General features: G+C 43.8%; 1 protein-coding gene across 2 annotated transcripts in view; it reads left to right on the top strand.

Moving 5' to 3' along the window:
• LRP8 (LDL receptor related protein 8) overlaps nt 1–18530 on the top strand; it is a 166140-nt gene that overhangs the window by 91368 nt on the left and 56242 nt on the right. For both annotated transcript variants that reach the window (XM_027894716.1, XM_027894708.1), the window contains exon 3: nt 11665–11787. In XM_027894716.1, coding sequence (XP_027750517.1) covers nt 11665–11787 — 123 coding nt within the window. The remainder of the gene's footprint in view (nt 1–11664; nt 11788–18530) is intronic.

The raw sequence follows: 18530 nt of genomic DNA, 5'->3' as shown, positions 1-18530 counted from the left end.
GAGAGGAGGTGTCTGAAACCTGGGAGCTGTGCCAGTAGAAGTGGGAGCACAGAGGTACCTCAGATGGATAGATAAAAGGGTTTTGTCAATCCCTAGTGTGGTCCAGCTTACCAACAATCTGCCTGCTGCTCCCCCGACCTCGGATCACGGCAACTGGAGAGTAAGGGGAAACGTGCCCACTAAAAATGTTGACATGGTTCCACCATCTGCTTCTGCTGTATTAACTTTCCTGACTAATTGCATGTGTGATGCTGTGCCACATGGTAGCTTTGTTCTTTACATCAAAAGACAAAGCCTCTTTGTGTTTCCTGTGGACCTCTGAACCACACTTGCCATTGAAGGCCCTGTCAGTGCGACACAGTAGCTGTTGATGTCTTCTTGCCTTGATGATTAGAGCGCTCAGAATGAGTAAGCTTGGTCATACTTGTTAATAGGTTAAAGGGTATTGCTGCATGCATCATAATTTCCATGTTGTGCCTATTCAGTTCCCACCCCCAGGGTACTCGTATTTAATGTTGCGATGCACAAAAGCATTTGACAACACGCTCTGATGGGTGAAGGGGTCTGTGCCTGAATGGAGGAGCTGTGTGACCGATGCCCAACTCTTAACCTGACCACTCCTCTTAATGGGATGCAGGAGCCCATCCGCTCGTGCTTCCTGGCAGAATATTAACAGACATTTGTTTGGCGCTGTTCCGCCGTAACAGACTTGGATCAGAGGATGAACCTGCTGTTCAGTCTGAAACGATGCTGGCTTTGGAGACAGTTTGGGAAATGCTTTTGTGTGCGATCCCTTACAATTCCCAGGGCTCTGATTCAGTGGTCTTAAAAAGCAAGATTCCTGGCAAATTAGTCATTGGATGCAATTAATGTCTTCTTTACAGGGCTGTAGGAAAGGTGTGAGCACAGGGACGTCTGTGGCACTGCTCTGTCTGAAGATCATTAACAACCAGGGTCTAAATTTTTTTTATTATCTTATGCCTGATGTGTTGCTGCAGTTAATTCACTTTGGGTTCCTACACCATACCTCTTGGTATGATATAAGAATACTTTCAGTAATGTTTGTTATGGCACAGGGGGGTTCTGTGTGTATTTTTTTCTTGTGTGGTATTCCAGTTATTAATTTCCATTTCTATTTATGGTGTCTGAAGCAGTGAAATAATTCAGGACCATGGATGCAGGGTCAGAAAGAGGAACTTTTAAAAATAATCTTAGAAAAAAAATTTGCTGAAAAAGTGCCATAATTTTGCTAAAAGCAGGCAAACGGAGAAAGAGGATGAAGTTGAAACTACTATATTTAAGTCTTTAGAAAAATCTCTGCTCCTTTTGTCAATTGTTATTGACTCTTCATTCTTCCAGGACTCTGCAATGGGTATTTTAATTGTAGTATTTTAGTTTTACAGAAAGTAAACCATGGCATGTGGGTTTTTTTCCTTAACTGTAAAGAGCATTTCTTGTGTTTTTTACTCTGCAATTCATTGATTAAAGTAGGAACAGGAGAAAAAGAGCAAACATTGATCCAACATGAAGCAACTGGACCGTGTATAAATTGACATAAAATGCAGTGTTACTTCTAATAAAGAAATACATAAATGCAGCAGAAGCAAGCAAAGTAACAGCTTCATTTCCTCTACTGTTGGCTGCCAAACAGAATGCTCAGGTGTATTCCTGCACATGTTAATTCCCTAATTGGGAGCACTAATCCGTGTTGCATTTCCCTGCTGGCCCCTGTCCATGGATCTGTGCGCAGAACCGGCAATACCCCTCAGACTGTTACGCTTCTCATGTCCCTTCTCACTTCCCAGCAACAGAAGGCATCCTTTGGCCACTGGGAGAGTTGAGTCTTCAAGTCTGTGATTTAGGTCATTGATTCCAACTCGTGACAAGGCTTTACTTTCTTCCTTTTTTTCCCTTTGTTTTGTTAGGGATCGGGAATTTTCCGTAGAGTTCTGCTGGGTTTCCAGCATGTCGTTAGATGTGGGTAATTTATATCACAGCTCAGGGATACCTGTGCTGTTAGCGATTAACACAGTTTTGGAAACATATAATGCTCGTGCACAGGAATGTGGTGAGCTTGTGTTTTAAACACGGAGCTCGCAGGTGTAAATACCAGGCTCCTGTTTCTCCACACAGCTGCAGGTACCACTATGGGGCCTGGGCCCACGCCAAGTCCTACAAAACAGGCTCTAAATGGTGCCTCAAGGCTGCTTTGCAGGGGAGGTGACTTTAGCTGTGATTCTGGGGACCCGTGGTGTGCAGTGGCGCTGCTCTGCTCTCCGTGGCAGAGGGGACGGGGGAATCGCTGCTGCTTCCCCGCACGTGCTTTGTGCTCCCGCAGCCCGTGCCGGCCGAGTGAGCCAACCAACGTGCAGCCGGGGCTTGAGGGCTGCCAGGAATGCCTTATGCTGATTTTAACCCAAAGGCTGTAGATCAAGCAGCTGCTGTGGAAGTGTGACAGGGAGCTCGTCCTACCTGGGTCTGCACAGAGTTTAGGGCCTCTGGATTTACCTCCTGCGCGCAAACTTGGCGTGAAATTGTGCCGATGGTGCCATGCTTTGCTGTGGTGCATTTTAACCTCACAGTGTGTACGCTGAATTCAGGCAGTGAGAACTTAAATGCTGTGTCCAAGCTGTGAAAGGCAGTTTCTGCACCTGTAAACTCCGGGGTTGTAATGTTTTGATGTGACAGCATAACCCAGGTAAGAAATAGTAGCACTTGAGGCTTTGGGGATGTTTTTTGCTATCTCCACCGGTCTTGGAGGTTTTGTTTCCACCACCTATGAAAAAGGTAATACTTAAAATAGAGCAGGAAATAGCAGCTATATAGGGAGGCTCTCCTTACATCCCACTTGGTGAAAGGATCTGCCTTCACATGTCTTAGTCTCTTTTTTCTCATTTTCTGAGCAAATTAGGGCAATTTTATCCCTAAAGTATGGCTGTTCTGTTTCCCTGGTACCTGTCTGACAAGCTATGGGCATGTGTGTAGGTGGAAACCAAAATTGCTCCATCAACTTAAATTAACCACTTCTACTTTTCTGCCTTAATGTATTTGCTATCAGAAAGAGCTTTCAGTCTGTTTTGTCCTCAGGAAACCTGGCTTTTGTCATCAGGGGGTTTGACTTCGTCTAAGGGTTATAAAACCTGTATTGAAAACAGACCTCATAGGGCGTCATAAAAACATCTGTGACCGATTTTGCCCAGGGATCGCTGAGGCCAGTGATTATCATTCATGGAGTCTGGTGAGGTTTCATCAGGGTAGAATATGGCCCCTAGTGTTTAATTCCCAGAAATAAAAAGACAGAGTAATGTCAAGTGCCTCTTGAGGAATTTGCAGACGTCCTTCATTGTGAAATGACATACATGGAGGTGCCACCCCAAGAGCTTCTGTCTTGCAACAATGTCTTGCTTGTTAAAATAAAGCAAAACAAAACCCAGAGAGACAGACAGAGCTGGCAATTCTGTCAGCAAAAGTCACCGTGGATGAGCTTCAGTCAAAGAAATATTTAGAAACAAACTGGAAACTCAAGCATACCAAATCCTTTGAAAAGGTCATGACTGCAGCAATATGGAGTTCTGGAAACACGTTCAGCTTCCCCTGCAGAGCGATGGCTGCTCTTTTCCATACAGAGGAAATCTTGACTTGAGCATGAGAGACTGCAGCCCCAGCATCAGATGTGGCTGAAAGATGTGGGTCAGGTCCTTGGCTGTGCCACAGGTTTGCTGTGTGACTTGTGGTGTGTCATTTAATGTGTCCGTGTATCTGCGAGTGAGGCTGAGAATGACTGTGCATTTCCAGTTCTCAGGTCTCCTTAGGGAGCAAGTTTTCCGATAGCCCTTTCATACGGTGCTACCTTGGATAATCTTTGTTGTAAGAAAAATTCTATTTTCTGAAACCCAGTCGTGCCAGCCTTCTTGACACTGTTGCTGCTGTATGAGAAAGAGCTCTGAGAGATTTAGTCAGTGGCATGTTTTGACAGTCACTGGCAGGTACTTTCTCACCCCTCCCATGCAGTGTCACATTGCAGAGAGGTTGATCAGTAGCATCCAGAGGTGACTCGGGTTGGACAGCATTGTGAGCCTATTTCTGAGCAAAACTGGGGTGTATTTAAGATGCTGATAAGAAAATCTGTTTTGTCTTCCTCTGTCCTCTGTAGAAGGACAAGATTTTCCAATTTACATGTAGAATGGGAGGGGAAGTTGGTTGGTTTTCTTCTGGGTTTGTTGTTTGTTGTTTTTTTAAATTCCAGAGACTTGAACATTGAGGTGATGTGGGTTCCTGGAGAATAGCGATGAGGAAATTGTCACAAAGCCTGGTTTTATCCAGCTTAAAAGATCACTGATCTTTTATGAGTGGATTTTTAAAAAAATTGAGAAAGCTGAAGGAAGAATGGAGGGAGCAGATGTTGGAGGGAGCCTTCCCTGAAGGAACATGGGGCACATTCCTCTGAAATGAATGAGGCAGCATTTGAGCTTTCAGCCTGGGCTGTTCCCAGCTGTGGAGCTCTCCAAGACAAGGCCCTCGAGCTCTGACAAAACTTCCAAGGAGAACTTGTTGTGAATGCCCAAGTAGTGTGTTTTACAGACCTCCAATGCCCTCGAAGGAGCACACCAGTCTGTCTAAGGAGATATTTTTGTCCTTGAATTCTCCTCTGGGTTTCCTGCTTTTCCCACTGGTGAAGCATGGTTTGTAAAGGGAATTACTGCATTCATTACACCAATTTGTGTATTTGTCAAAAAGCAGAGCAACCTTTGAGTGTACAGCCCCTTCTTAAAGTCTGAAATGGCAACAGCAACATGAGGACAGGTCGGGGAAAAATATTGTTCAGTTTTACCTTGATTTACATTAGGGAATTTAGGAATGAAGGCATGTATTCATTAGTTTAAGTCCTGTTAATTTCATACATGAGAACAGAATGCTGTTTCAGTATTCTGCTTTTCATAGCTTTCAATTGGGTGCTGCCATTTTCCTTACATTAAATTCAGCATTAAACGTGAAAATGTATTTAAATAATTCTAATAAAGAGGGTTACCCATATTACCATTTAAAATGCACCTTTGATACTAATGAAAAATCACAGGTGTCATCTCTTTTTCTTCTTTTAGTGTCATTGGTTTGCTTTGATTGATCAGAGGGGTTTCAGGCTCAGCAGCTGCATGTTTTGGGCAGCCCCAGAGCCTCTGGCTGGGCTTTTGTCAATGGGGCGTTGTTTTCTGGGGCTGGTTTGAGGGTCTTGGGGAGAAGTTTCTTTAGAATGTGTTTCATGTGGAGTATCAAAGGGACTGTGGTCTGTGTCTGAGCACTGGCTGTTGGAGGGGATCTGATTAATCTTGCTTTATTAATGTAATTGCCTGCTGGGACGGCAGCGTCAAAAAAAGTGGCCAGATTGAGAGAGTGGTTAAATATTCCCTTTCATTGCTTCAAGGTGTCCTTAGTTGTCTGAAAATAAAAAAGGCCTCGATGGTGCACATGCATTAGGGTTTCCTGCTATTTCGACTCTCGGATCTTCCCTGTTGCTGTTTTGTAGCTGCAAAACAACACGTTCCTGGGATTTCCCGTGCCAGGGATTTGGCAGCGATGGGTTGCCCTGGCAGAGGTGCTGGGGAGGATCAGCCTGAGGTGTTCGGGTGCCCAAAGCAGGGCAGGGCTGGGCAGGGAGCATGGTGTGCCCACCTGCTGTGAGGGCAGGAAACCACAGCGGGACAGGCTGTCCCACACCCCGTGTGACGCTTCCTCCTTTGCGAAATCAACAGCAGGAATGGAGAGCACTCGAGCTGCATGTGTAGGTTAGGAGTTCCAGGTCTCCTTAAGATCCTTTGGGTATATAACCCAGTCAAAGGGTTTGGGTTCAATACCACAGACTTTTCCTGAAGGGCAGGGATGCTGACAAAGTGCGTAGTTAGGGCTCAGTCTCCTGCTATCAGAGTCTTCTGGGTTGGGTAGGATATATCAAGTTTGTGATGAACATAACTTTGAATTAAAATTTAAAAAAAAAAAAAATTACTTCTGTTGCTGAGAATTTCTATTTGGGGGTGACATTTGCAATGATCAGGAGCTGACTGAGGTTACAAACTGGAAACAACTGTTTGCTGTCAAGTTTTGTATAGCCCAGAAACTCTCGAGAGCTGAATCGTGAGCCAGTCCTTTCCTTTCTCCTGTAAGCAGAAAACCCCGTTGGGCCGACAAGTGATTCAGCTGGGGTATGTTTTGTTCTCTGTGAGACTGGATTAATGGAGGTCCTTAAGAGGAGCAGAGTGACCTGTAGTAACAATGTATTTTGTTCTGGAAGGAGCTGGATCCCGTCCCGGAACACACCGAGCTGCCGGCGGCACCTCTGGGGACTGAGTAGGGCCCATGGTCTGTGTTTAAGCTCCTGAACTCGTGGGATGCTGCTTTTCTTCTCCCCTTGTCAGGGCTCTGATAAGTCACTGATCAAAGTTACCACTGAAGTTTCCCAGCATGAAACAAAACCCTGTTTTATGAATTCAGTGCCTCTTTTCTGGCCTACCGTCATCTCCCCATTATCACATCCTACAGGGTCGTGCTTTTTTCCAACTGCAGAAGGATCGCAGCAAAAGTTTCATTGTATGGTTTCTTACTTTATTTTGTTGTGGTTTTACAGCAGCTTGGGTGAGACTGTTTTCTGCAAGAAGACTGAATATTGGCTGCAAATGAGAGCAGATACACAGTTTGATGGGGTGTCTGGTGCTGATTGAGAAGTTAAAATAGGAGCAGGATCTGTGTAAAGGAATGAGGGTAGTGGAACAAATCAAACCAGATTTTTCAATAGGTTTGGAGTCTGGGATTTTTAAATCCCTGATAGCCACCTTCCCTCTGCGGTAAAACCAGCTTGGGATAAGGTGCAGAATCTGGGCTGACGGGCAGCACTGTGGCCACTTCCTCCCCTCATCTCCCTCTCTGGAGCTGTGATTTTGATTGTTTTCTGTTGAAACTCGTAGGAGTAGACTTATTTTCCACATCTTTCCCCTCTTTTAGAAGTGGTAGAAATTGTCCAGCAGTTAGTGAAGGGAGATAACGGGGAGAGAGCACAGTTTTCAGGGTCTTTTTGAGTTAACACTCGAACGCTCTCATTAGCCTGGTTTTCTGTCTGGATACACAACCCAGAGTTTGAACAAAACCCTTAATCTAAAAATCCTGTGTTTAGAGTCTGTTGTTACAATGTAGGGGTTAATTCCCTGATGGGAAAAAAAAAATATTTAAATGTCCTTTATAGGCAAATTGTAATAAGACATTGTGCTTTTGTATGTGCTTTTACATTATTGCTGCTGCTGAACAACTGCATAGAACTGTTAATGATGAGAGAGGAAATATGTTCTTTGTGCTTTTCAGCTGTTGGCTTGGGGAAATCGGGAGTAGTAAGAAACGAAACTATTGTGCAGTTGGAAATTGCTTAGTGGTACAGATGTGCAAAATAGGAATAAACGAGGCATGAATTGGAAGTTGGATCACAGGGGGCCTGGTGTCTTATACAGAGTTACTGAAAAGATTTACCTGCCCTGTAAAGCTTCTAGAACTGAGGCAGAAGTTAAGTGAGGTTAAATGAGGTGGCTGAGGGCAGTGGGAGGAGGTTGGGCTTTATTAGGAAGAGGAAGAAAGAATAAATCCTGGGCCTTTCCATTAGATTCAGGTACCTGTTTGGCTTAGGGTCAGGGATTTGGCCTTTCAGAAGGAGGTATTTTTGGAAGTCAGAAGTCACATTTATATCATCCTGTCCCTGTTCCTAACCAGTACAAGGCTTGCTCCTTTCCGTGTATATTTATTTCCTCCAATCTAATTATACATGTCCCCAGTGATTGCTTTTTTATGAATTCCCTCTATAAATGTTCATATTCTAACACACTCTCCCTGGGTTCTCTGCTTCCAATTTGCTGCAGGGATGACCCCTGAATCCTGACTTGCAGTGCAGGATAAGAGATGTGAGCAGTGGAATGAAAAAGAATGCTTTTCAAAATGAGAGACCATTTGGTTTTGATGCAGTTTTGTTTAAAATTCAACATGTTTGAGGGTATTTTTCTGTCATTTCTGCAGAAAGTTGAAACCTTCTGTCCCTCCCTGCTTGCCTGCCTTTGTGGGAGAAGAGAAGCAGGAATGACTGCCTGTAACTAAGGCTTGCTTTGGAGAGCTGCCCAAGCCAGGGCTTTTCCCTAGGGGAGCCGAGTCCCACGGTCACACAGGTGCTGGTGGAGTGTCTGACAGGTCTGTCCAGCTGCAGATTGAGAAAGCAAAAGCAGGGACTAAAGGCAAATGAGGCAAGAGTCATAAGCAAGGCCATCCCTGTGGTGTCACTGTGCATCCGAGCAGGGGGGGAGATGAAAGGCTCTGCCTCCGCTGGGTATCCTTCTCTTTTCTTGTTCCAGGTATCAGTTTGCCCCCCGAGGAGCCGAGGCACAGGGATGCTGTGACTGCTCACTCTTGTTTGTTTATGTTCATTTGGAAGGGACATGTGAGCAGAGCTGCCTGGGCTGCTGACGGCAAAGGAAATGGATCTCAGGGGAACAGTTAATTTTGCTTGATTATTTGTGAGCCAGGTGAAACCACAGAATGGACTTGTGTCCTCCCATTGTCTAAAAGGGATGTATTTATTTATTTTACATTTTAATTCGCCACTGACAATTCACGGTGTAAGCCTCAGTGAATTATTGATGGGAGAAAGGTGTATAACATGGGAGATTAATAGAAATCAGACTTCAAAAAGAAGAAGGAAGGGAAAGACAGAGAGCTGATATTTTAATTAACTGCTCCCTGCCTGCCTTGTGATCCCAGGGACATGACGATTGAGTGCCAGAAGGTGAATCTGGTTGGAAATAAAGTGATTCCAGTCTTGTATTAGAGGTGAGAAATGAGACAGTGCTTCAGTATTCTCACAGTTTGAATAATCTGGGTTGTTGTTTGCAGCAGAAAGAGGATCTTACTGGAGTTGAGACTGTCTTCCAGAGCTGTGATGCAATGTTGGAGAGTTATAGTAGTAAAAAATAATAACACATCAAAGATAGTATTGAAAATATAAATAATAAAAAGCACAAAATTTTAAAAAGTATCATACAAATAAATATAATCGTTGGAAGGTTTGAGCTCCCCCTTTCTTAGTTCTGCTCCTTTAAGAGATTAAATAGCTTAGGTTCAAACAAAGGACCAAACACATGCTGATCCATGTGTCACAGGACTGTTGGACCTTTGGGTGGGTGTGGGGACACAATGGCACATTTGGTTCAGCCACTGCTGGTGAGTGGTTGTGCCCAGCTTCGTTCTGCAAAGGGGAGCTGCACTGGGGGAGCACAGCAACACCTCCAAGGGACACCCTGGGACTGTCAGTAATGCTTTGCTCCCCTTTTGTGAGTCCAGGCAACCTACTGGTGGTGCTGTGGGGGAGCAGTGTCAGGGAACAAAGCAATCGGGGCCTCCATCTGCTGGGAGCCACGCTGACAGCATTGGCCTCTCACACACCTCTCTGGGGCTGACCCTGTGTCCTGGAAATATATCGAGTGTGGGACTGATGGCAAAAGGAGAGGTTTATTTGGGGGTGAAATAGTAGTTTTGTTGCTGTTCATATCTCTAGAGAACAAGTGCAGTTTTCTTATGGAAAACAAGACACTAGGACATTAGGAGAACTAGCATAAAATTAATACATTCTAAAATTTAAGCTTCTAATGTCTCCAGTATTACACTGATCTCTACTTTGTGGATAAGGCTGTGATTGTTTCATTTGTAGATGCCACAACCTTCCCCTAAGAGCAGATACCAACATTTTACCCAGTCAACTTCACAGCGAGCAGGAGAGTGCTGTGACTTCATTATGCTTGTGAATCCTGTCAGAATTGGTCAGCCTTTCTGGCCATTAATACGTCAGGTTCATTAACACTTGTATTAACTACATCAGAAGTGATGTGCAATAGCCAGTTTCACAAGTTTGGGATTTTTAAGAGGAGATGTTCAGGAGAAAGTCTTTTCACTCTGATAACAGATGTACAATGTCTTTGGATTCTTAGTATGACTGGTCTCTTTTAAAACTCTTGGTTTATATGAGATTGGTTTTTATCCTCTATTAGTTCATAATATCTGTTTCTGAATGACTGAAGAGAAAATTGAAAATTGTCTTTTTCCTCTCCCTCACTAGAATCTGGCTCATTTAGCAACAGAAGGGGAGTAAATGTATGTTCTCTTTATAAACTGGATCCTCAGAGATTGTACAGCTGCTTAGTGATGCTTTGCAATGTTTTCCTGCTGGATGCCTGCTCAGGGAAGCCACGTTTTGTGTGCTAGAAAATGAGTACTTGATTTCAGCCCTGTAGATCTCTCAGTAGCTCACAGAGCTCCTTGTTTCCTGTGTGGGCACATGAGGGATATTTAACGTGGCTCCGTTCCTGACAGCGGCTCATGTAAGAAAACAAGAAAGGAAAATAAAAGATCAAACCCCGGGGGCTTATTTGTTGTGTGTAATGCTTTGAAAATGTTTGCTGGAATGAACATTGATTTTTCAATGGTGTGTGCGCATGACTTGGGTGGGGGAATGGCTGTCGAGCTCAAGTCCCACTGTGAGGGTAGCTAAGGCTCGGAACAGATTGTCCAGGGAGGTTGTGCTGTCTCCATCTTGGGTGTTCCAGACCAGACTGGATAAAACAGAGCAGCCTGGTCTGACCTCAGAGCTGAGCCTGTCTTGAGCAGGAGGTTGGACGTGGTGACCTCCTGAGGTCTTTCACTACCCGAATTTTCCTGTGATCCTATTATGCTGTGAGCAGCTTTGCAGGGGGCAGAAACAAATCTCCCCACCACCCCTTCCTGTGTCAGTTGATACTAATGAAGGTAGATACCAGTTATCCAGAGAGCATTTCACTTCCAGGGTGGTAGCACTGAGCCTGAGCCCTTGCAGGACTCTCATGGCACGGCTGTTCACTCCAGTTCATGGCAGAGAAGCCACTGAAGTCACCCAGTCCAGCCAAGCTGAGTGACTGGTGGTCACACGGACACTGAGTCTGCGGACTGAAGCAGCCAAGTATATGTAGAATTCTCTCTTTCTGCTGCAATGGCAAGATGCTGACTAGTATTGCAGAGCACTGGTGGGGCTGTGCCACTGGCACTGAGGAACAGACCAATTAATTGCTTTAGTTCATGTCTTGTCTCTTTTTCAAGCCCAAGATTAATGCAAGCAAAGCAAAGAGCGTGGAGTGGTTGGCATTTAATGAAATGAATTTTAGTATTTGAGGGAGTGCTTTATGACCATTACTACAGTGACAGAGGTACTAAAAAGCCATGTTCAGATTGCATAGATAGACACATTATTATTTAGATTATAGCACTCCAAAGGTGAGGCTTGTTTGTCTTGCCTGTCCATAAATCATGATCATTTTTTCAGTTCCATGAAGGCAGCAGCTTTTTATAGTAAAAGCCTTAAAAAATTATTTTGAAAAAGAACATTGCCAGGTTTTGAGTGGCTGGAAAAAGACATAGAAGGGTGACTCCTTGTTAACTAATGGAGGGATAAGAGTTCTAGTGAGAAGGAACACCCATCTGTGATATGTTTGACTCTGTCACAAAGAAGCAATGTTGAATGTGAAGTGAATCCTCTCAATGCAGGGCAATCAGTGTCATCCTTAGTGGATCTTCTGCATTGCTTGTATTCATGCCAAGTACTTTTTTCTTCTGTTGCAGCAAAGAAAACTTGTGCTGAGTCAGATTTCACCTGTGACAACGGCCACTGCATCCCAGCCAGGTGGAAGTGTGATGGTGAAGAAGAGTGTTCGGACGGGTCAGACGAGTCAGAAGCAGCATGCAGTGAGTAGCACAGAAAAGGGGTGTTTCTCAGACATCTTGTCTTATCAAAACACAGATAAGAAACAGAAGCTGTTATTCCCAACACTCGCAGGACGATCTGTCAACTTATGCTTGTCGGAACAAAAATTACAGACACAAAAGATTCAGGTCGTTCACATCACATGGTTTACAAACTTCCAAGTGTGCCAGTTTTCCAGACTGTGATACAGACAGCACTGTCTGGTGTGGATTTCTGTCTGTAAGGGAATTACAAACATCCTAGCACTGATTAGCAGCAATGCATGAAGAGTCACACCTGGGATCAGGCTTTTGGGAAACTCAGATTTGCAGTGTTTTGCATGGGTACCGTATTGGGATTTATCACCACTGCAGACAGCACTTCTGTCATTACAGAGGAGCTTGGCAATGTTAGAGCATTGCTCAATCTTTTCATTTCTTATTTCTCCTCGGAGAACAAATGAAGGGAAAAGGTAGCAGATGAAAGATGAGCAATGTAAGATAACTAACGCTGAGATAAGCGTGACAGATGTTAACTGCAGGTAAGAACCTTTAAAAAACCCAGTAAGTAAAAAGAACATGCTTGATTTTCATACAGCATGTTTCATCTCATTCTTTTGACTCTCTGAGGAGGCCCATTTGTGCTCCATTGTTCTAGAACTTTGAAGGATTGTCTGATGTTGAGTTGAAGGGAATTCCAGGGATATTTTAAGGAGAACACTAATATGTAGGCTTCTGTTTGTGTGCTTACTTATGTCTGCAGATTGTTCTTGGGCAGACCAAGAAATTAGTACAAGCTGTTCCATTGAATTTCCAGTCATGTAGTTCACAAATATTCCCATGAGTCAGAAGCAGTGTTGGAGGAAGTATTTTATCAGATTTCACCAGAATGGGGCACACAGCACTTCAAAATTAACCATACTTTTATTTTTAAGCCTAGTACCAGTCCTACTTTCTCCCTAATTAAGGAAGATGAATGCACTTTTCTTGCATAAAATGAACTGAATCATTTTTGCAGCCATGTACAGGCTACAGGAAAAAAAAAATCACTTGGATAAATACATTAACATATTTATGTACTGTATTTGTTGGTCTTTCACCCTGCACCCTCCTTAGTTAAAGGGTGTCTCATTAATGCCACTTTCACTGTGTGATTGTCTGCAGGGGGGATGAATAACTAAGCAGTTCCACTCACTGCAGTCTCTGTCTGCAAATAGCACAACTGTGGATAGGCCATGCAGTGCTAAGATCCCTGACAATTCTTGGTTATCATCTTCCATTCCTTTTCTAGCCATTTCGTTTTCCATTTTTAACTCCACTTATTTCATCCTTTGGGGAAATCAGCCTTAATTCCTAACTACCACAAAAGAAACTTGACCTGAGCCTCTGATCGTTACCATACAGGATTGCCATCCTCAGAGCAAAGTAATTTGTTCTGAGTTTTGTGGGGTTTTTTTATCTTATTTTATTTTTTTTCTTTCCATGCTTGAAAGCTTCTAAGACCACTGAAGTCTGCATTTCTGTGGAGGTTCTTTTGTTCTGAAAAATAGATGGCCCTTGAAATAACTCTGTGCTGGTAATGGGAGCAGGCCAGTGTCACCTGGACACAGGAAATTTGTTCCCATTCTGCAGTACATGTATGACTTAGATGAGTCAAGAATTCCTAGTGAAAGCTGCAGTACCTGTAGGGATCAAGTCTTAATTTGTTTTTTTAACTACCAGGGCTTTGAGATCAGCCTAAAACACTGTGGCATGTAGCTGTGCCATACTTTATAACTGTACCGGGCAGATTTACTGTGCTTTGCCTCAAAGTAAGATATTTAAGTTTTAGGAGTTTTAGCCAAAATAGATCAATTTTTGTATGGTGGATACATGGACCTGAGTCTCAACATTCTTGAATGTCGGTACTTGAATGCCGGCCTGTGTCTGACCTGTGGCCAGCTCACAAGAGAAACTAATGGTTCTGTCTGTACCCATTAAAAGCTCGCCTTTGAGTCCTAAAAATGTCTGTAGCTAGAATTTTGAAACTTTTACTTGTTTTCTGGGTTTATTCAAATCTGAAGTTCACACTTAATCAGATGAGGATCAAGTAGTTTTAATCTTATGCCTGTTGATATCAATAGGCTTTAATTTGCACAGTAGGGACATTCTTTCCAGATGTTTTGTGTCCTTGTCAAAATACGTGTCATCTCAAAGTCCTCTCTGCTCCGTGAGGACACAGAGTCACCCTGGTAACATCTTATCACAGTGCTGGTTGGGGGGTAACTTCAAACATGTTTGCAAGACTTCCTGCCACTGCTAGTCAAGACAGCAACGAGTTATAAACCTGACAGGCCATTAAACAAGCAAGTGTTGGGCTTTGCTTGTAGTTTGAACCCTTAATGGAAAAGACCTGGCTCCTCGTGTGTGTAAATGTTATTTAAGGGCAAAGAAGAGGCTGCAATGACAGACAGACGATGTAGTGAGAGGCAAAATGCATAGTTGGACATTCCTGTATAGTCCCTTCCTCTAGTCCCATTTCCTTTCTCTCTGATAAAATCAAGACTGATCTTTCTCTCTGTGGTGGGGAATGACTTCAGGTCCCTGTAACTGTGTCATTTTCCTGCTTAGAAATGCAGCACAGTCCTGCAGAGGAGCCTGCACTGCAGAACTTCCCTAGGGAAAGGGGCAGGTTGGGAAATAGAAATTTCTCACCTCTGGCAAGATCAAACTGCTTTATAAAATCAATTGCTTTCAGACAGGCCACGTAATTGCCAGCACCTCTGCCAGGATCTGGGGCTGCTCCTCAATTAATGCAGTACTGGGACATTGTCCATACTCCATTTGAGCCAGGGAGTTTAAGAGCATTGATAGTGCTGACTGTTGCATTTTGGGAGTACTTCCAGCTTACAGTGTGATGAAAACAAGGCAGTTCCTCTCAGCACCTAGCCACCTGCTAAATGGCTTTTTATTTTCTGAATGCTTTTGTGATATGGATTTAAATACAGTTTGTGCTCTCTTACTGACGGTTAGGGATGTTGTGTCCCCACCTCTAATGCTCAGTTAAAGGTAACAGTGTGTGGGGTTTGCTTTTGGTTTTTTTTTTTTTAAACAAAACCAGAACAGCCCTTTGCTTTCTCTGTTTCCCAAATCGCTGGAGTTGCTCAGCTTTGTTACCCATCCCCAGCTGCTCAGGGCAGCATGACCTGTCTTCTGTTGGATAGGTGAGATGGTACCACATCTGGCCTGACTCTTGCTGGACCTGTGATGTCTGGGGTCTTTTCTGCTATTCATGCAATTATTTTTTTAACTGTGTTTTCTTCAAGCCCCTGAACGTGTCTGGGAGCGGTGGCTGTAAGGGTATCTCACAAGGCCCATTGAATTCTCAACTGATGAGCTCTTCTCCCTGTTATGGGCTTTGGCTTGATTAGTTTCTAGCATGGACTGATTTTGGAGGGGATGGCTCTCCAGGCTGTTGGTTTGAAATGGATCATTGTGAAGAAGAAACTCTGCTTATCTATCTTCATTTTCCTTTGAGCCAGATCCTTAACCTAAACATGCTCTCACATCCATACATTTGTCCAAGTGAATTATTCATGTAACGTGTGAGTGCCACCACTAAACCTCAGTGTTCTGCCATCTGTCAGTTTTTCAGTGCTATTATCTGGCTACTGAATGTATTTTGTCTCATTTAATTTATATTAAGGTTTCAGAGGAATGTGTCCCCCTTTTCTCCAAGCTGATATATTCAGAGGCATCTTGTGGGCTGGATCTGATGTCTCTGAAATCCTCACTGGAAATAACTGTCAGTTTGGGAGGAGATGTTTTATTACATTTTCTGTTTCTGTGTGGAACAGAGTGAGCCCCACAATCAAGAGAAGCCAAACCAGAGCTCAGAAATTAATGCTGTCCACAAGGGGAAGAAAAGGCCAAATTCACATTTAAAAAGTTGTGTTAATTGAGATTGGGAGAGGGAGGAGGAATTTAATATTGAATTTAATATTAATATTAATATTTAATATTGAGAAAGTTATTATGAGAAACATCTTTATTAAATGAAAACAAATGGGGTGGTGGGTGAGAGGGAACAAAGAAGCACCACTTAGCTGTTGCTGCCGTGGTGTTCCTGGTGGGGAAGGGGAAGAGGTAGTTCTTGGACATGCCATCTTCAAGCCTCTTCTTCCTCCAAGGTTGACTGTGTGTACATAGAGCACGTGAACCCCTTTGTCCTTGCCCAGATGCACCCCAAGGAAATGGGCAGGAGAGGAGCAGCGTGTCCTGTCTGACATCAGCCATTGCTGCTGCTCTTCGCCTGCGCCAGGGAGAGCGTAGGGTGGTGCAGAGCTGCCATTGCTGGAAGGGGCTCGGAGATGGAAATGGCTTTCATGTTCATCATGCCAAGTATCTGGAAGGGGTGGGAGGAGAGTTAGTGCTGATGTCAACGTGACACCTTCAACTCCCACACACCTCAGCAGCAGCTGTTTTGAGATAAGGAAAATATTTTTGACCTCAGAGGAGGCTTGAACGATAAGGATCTTATAACTGTTTGCTACAAGGTTCAACAGCAGCCTGCCTCTGGCAACTGCTGGAGGTTTTTGGTACCCTACATGTACTCTTCCATTGCTCCAGAGCCCTGGACCTATTTTTCACTGCTCTCACTGAAAGCAGCCCAGTGTGGCTCAGTGATCACCCTGGGGCTGTGGTGCAGCCACTGCTGATTTGCAGAGGCTTTGCTTATGCATATGGAAAGATTCCTCACCTTTCCCTCATCCAGTTTCTTGAAGCTGAGAAAGGGGGGAAGGGAAGTCATCCTTCTGACTGAGCTAAAAGACCTCCAGCACAGGGAATATTACCCACCTAATGCTGTTCCAGTGCAGATATTGAATCATTCTGCTCTTTATAAAAGAAGGAAATATTAAATCTCCCTCTGAAGTATTTTGATTATTTAATCAATGACTTAAGCCCCTCAAAAAAATCTCTAGAGAAAAATAAAAACAAATGCTCACAAACAGTAACAGCACTGGCGGGAACACAAATTAAAGGGATAGAGCAAGTGAAAATCTAAGCTGGCAAACTCTTGCCTTAGGACATTGTATATATAATGAGATCGAGGAATGCAGGCAGGCATAAACTCACCATTTATTTCTTTTTCAGATATGTGACATTCTCCTAGTTAAGAGCAGAAATTATTGTACAGGAAGGTATTGTAGGGTGTTACAAGGAAGAAAAAGAGAAGAGGAAACCTTAATTCACATTGCATTTAATAGGGGAATGATTTAATAGGGCAGGTTTAATAAGCAGCAGTCCTGGAAATAGATCTTAAAATGGAAATGAAATACAAAATCAAACCCTGAATGTTGGTTTGAAATACAGCACCAATTCGTGCAGTCCTTTATTTTGAAGTACATGTCATAAGCTGTTCAGGGAGATGTATCCAAACCTGACAGTTATATTTTTAATGGGTATTTTCCATGGTCCCAGTGTGCTGCTGCTGTGTATGCTGATCTCTCACAGCGGTGGTCAGTTCTGCCCTCATGTTCTGTTAAGTTGCCCAAATGCAAAATCCTGTAGTTGTGGGTAGTGTTGATGGTTCCATTTGCCCCCAAATACACAGTCCTCTCCCAGCTCTCCCTCTACCCCAGAGTGTTACTATTACCTCTCTTTTATCCTCCTTTGATACAGATCTCCTGCATGACTGAGTGAGCTTAGTGACATTACTGTGCTTTTGTGGAAAGAGACTTAATAAACTGTTCCTTGCCCTTGGAGAATTTTTCCTGAGGAAGGGTGGACTGTCTCTTTCAGGGCATCACGTACACTGGGCCATTGAATTCGAGTAGCAAAAGAAAAAACTAGGCCAAATCAGCCAGGCACAGACAGATATCAGGTTTTAGGACCTGGGGCAGTCACAGAGAGCGCATTTTTTCCCATTTTTTCCCCTAAGGTTAAGAGCAGATCTGTTTGTATACATGTGATAAGATGGTGGGGGGTTGCAAATGCAGTGAAACATGTAAATTAAGGACTATTCTGTTGGATTAATTTGTTAGAGATCGTTCTGGGAATTGAATGCGGTGATGTACAGGTGTGCATTTTAATAACACTCACCACACTGAAGTGGCCAACATAAAATACAGCAGCTTCAGTGGTCCTGTCCCTCTGTTCCCCTGTCACTGTCCCCCTGTCCCTGTCCCCGCTGGGCTGTTGGGAACACTGCTGAACTACAGCAGCTGAGGGCCCAGCTGTAAAACACATCAGGACAAGGTACAGGGTGTGGAAACGCTTCGAGAGCCACAGGGTCCTCCCAGTGACAAGGCACAAAAGTGGCAGTCTCATTTTCCAGGTGCCCAGGCTGGTTTGTAGGGCTAATGAAGAAAGCTTTGAGTTGTCAGTGTGATCAAATTTATTGAGACAGAATAAAAGGAAAACAGCCATGATCCTCTCTCCATGAAGTCACGGAATAATTTAAGACAGAAGGGACTCCTGGGAGTCATCTAGTCCAATTCCCTGCTCAAAGTAGACCCCTGTCCTCATGTTTGACCACCCTTATTAATGAAAAAAAAAATCCCTTTATCTCAACAGGCTTTTCTTTGTTGCAGAACGTGTCTGTCACCTCCCATCCTGTCCCTGTGCGCATCCGAGAACAGTCTGGCTCCATCTTCCCTAGTCCCTCCCATTTGGGAGTTAAAGGCAGCAATAATATCTTCTTTTGGCCTTCTCTTATGATGTCCTAACAAATGCTGTTCCCTCAAGCTCTCCTTATTTGTAGCCTC

Source organism: Empidonax traillii, unplaced genomic scaffold, assembly GCF_003031625.1.
Source record: "Empidonax traillii isolate 1590-97213 ecotype Southwest subspecies unplaced genomic scaffold, ASM303162v1 scaffold15:size5535645, whole genome shotgun sequence".
Lineage (NCBI taxonomy): Eukaryota > Metazoa > Chordata > Aves > Passeriformes > Tyrannidae > Empidonax > Empidonax traillii.
Note: the sequence above shows the minus strand (reverse complement) of the source record. Positions and strands in the feature narration are given on the sequence as shown.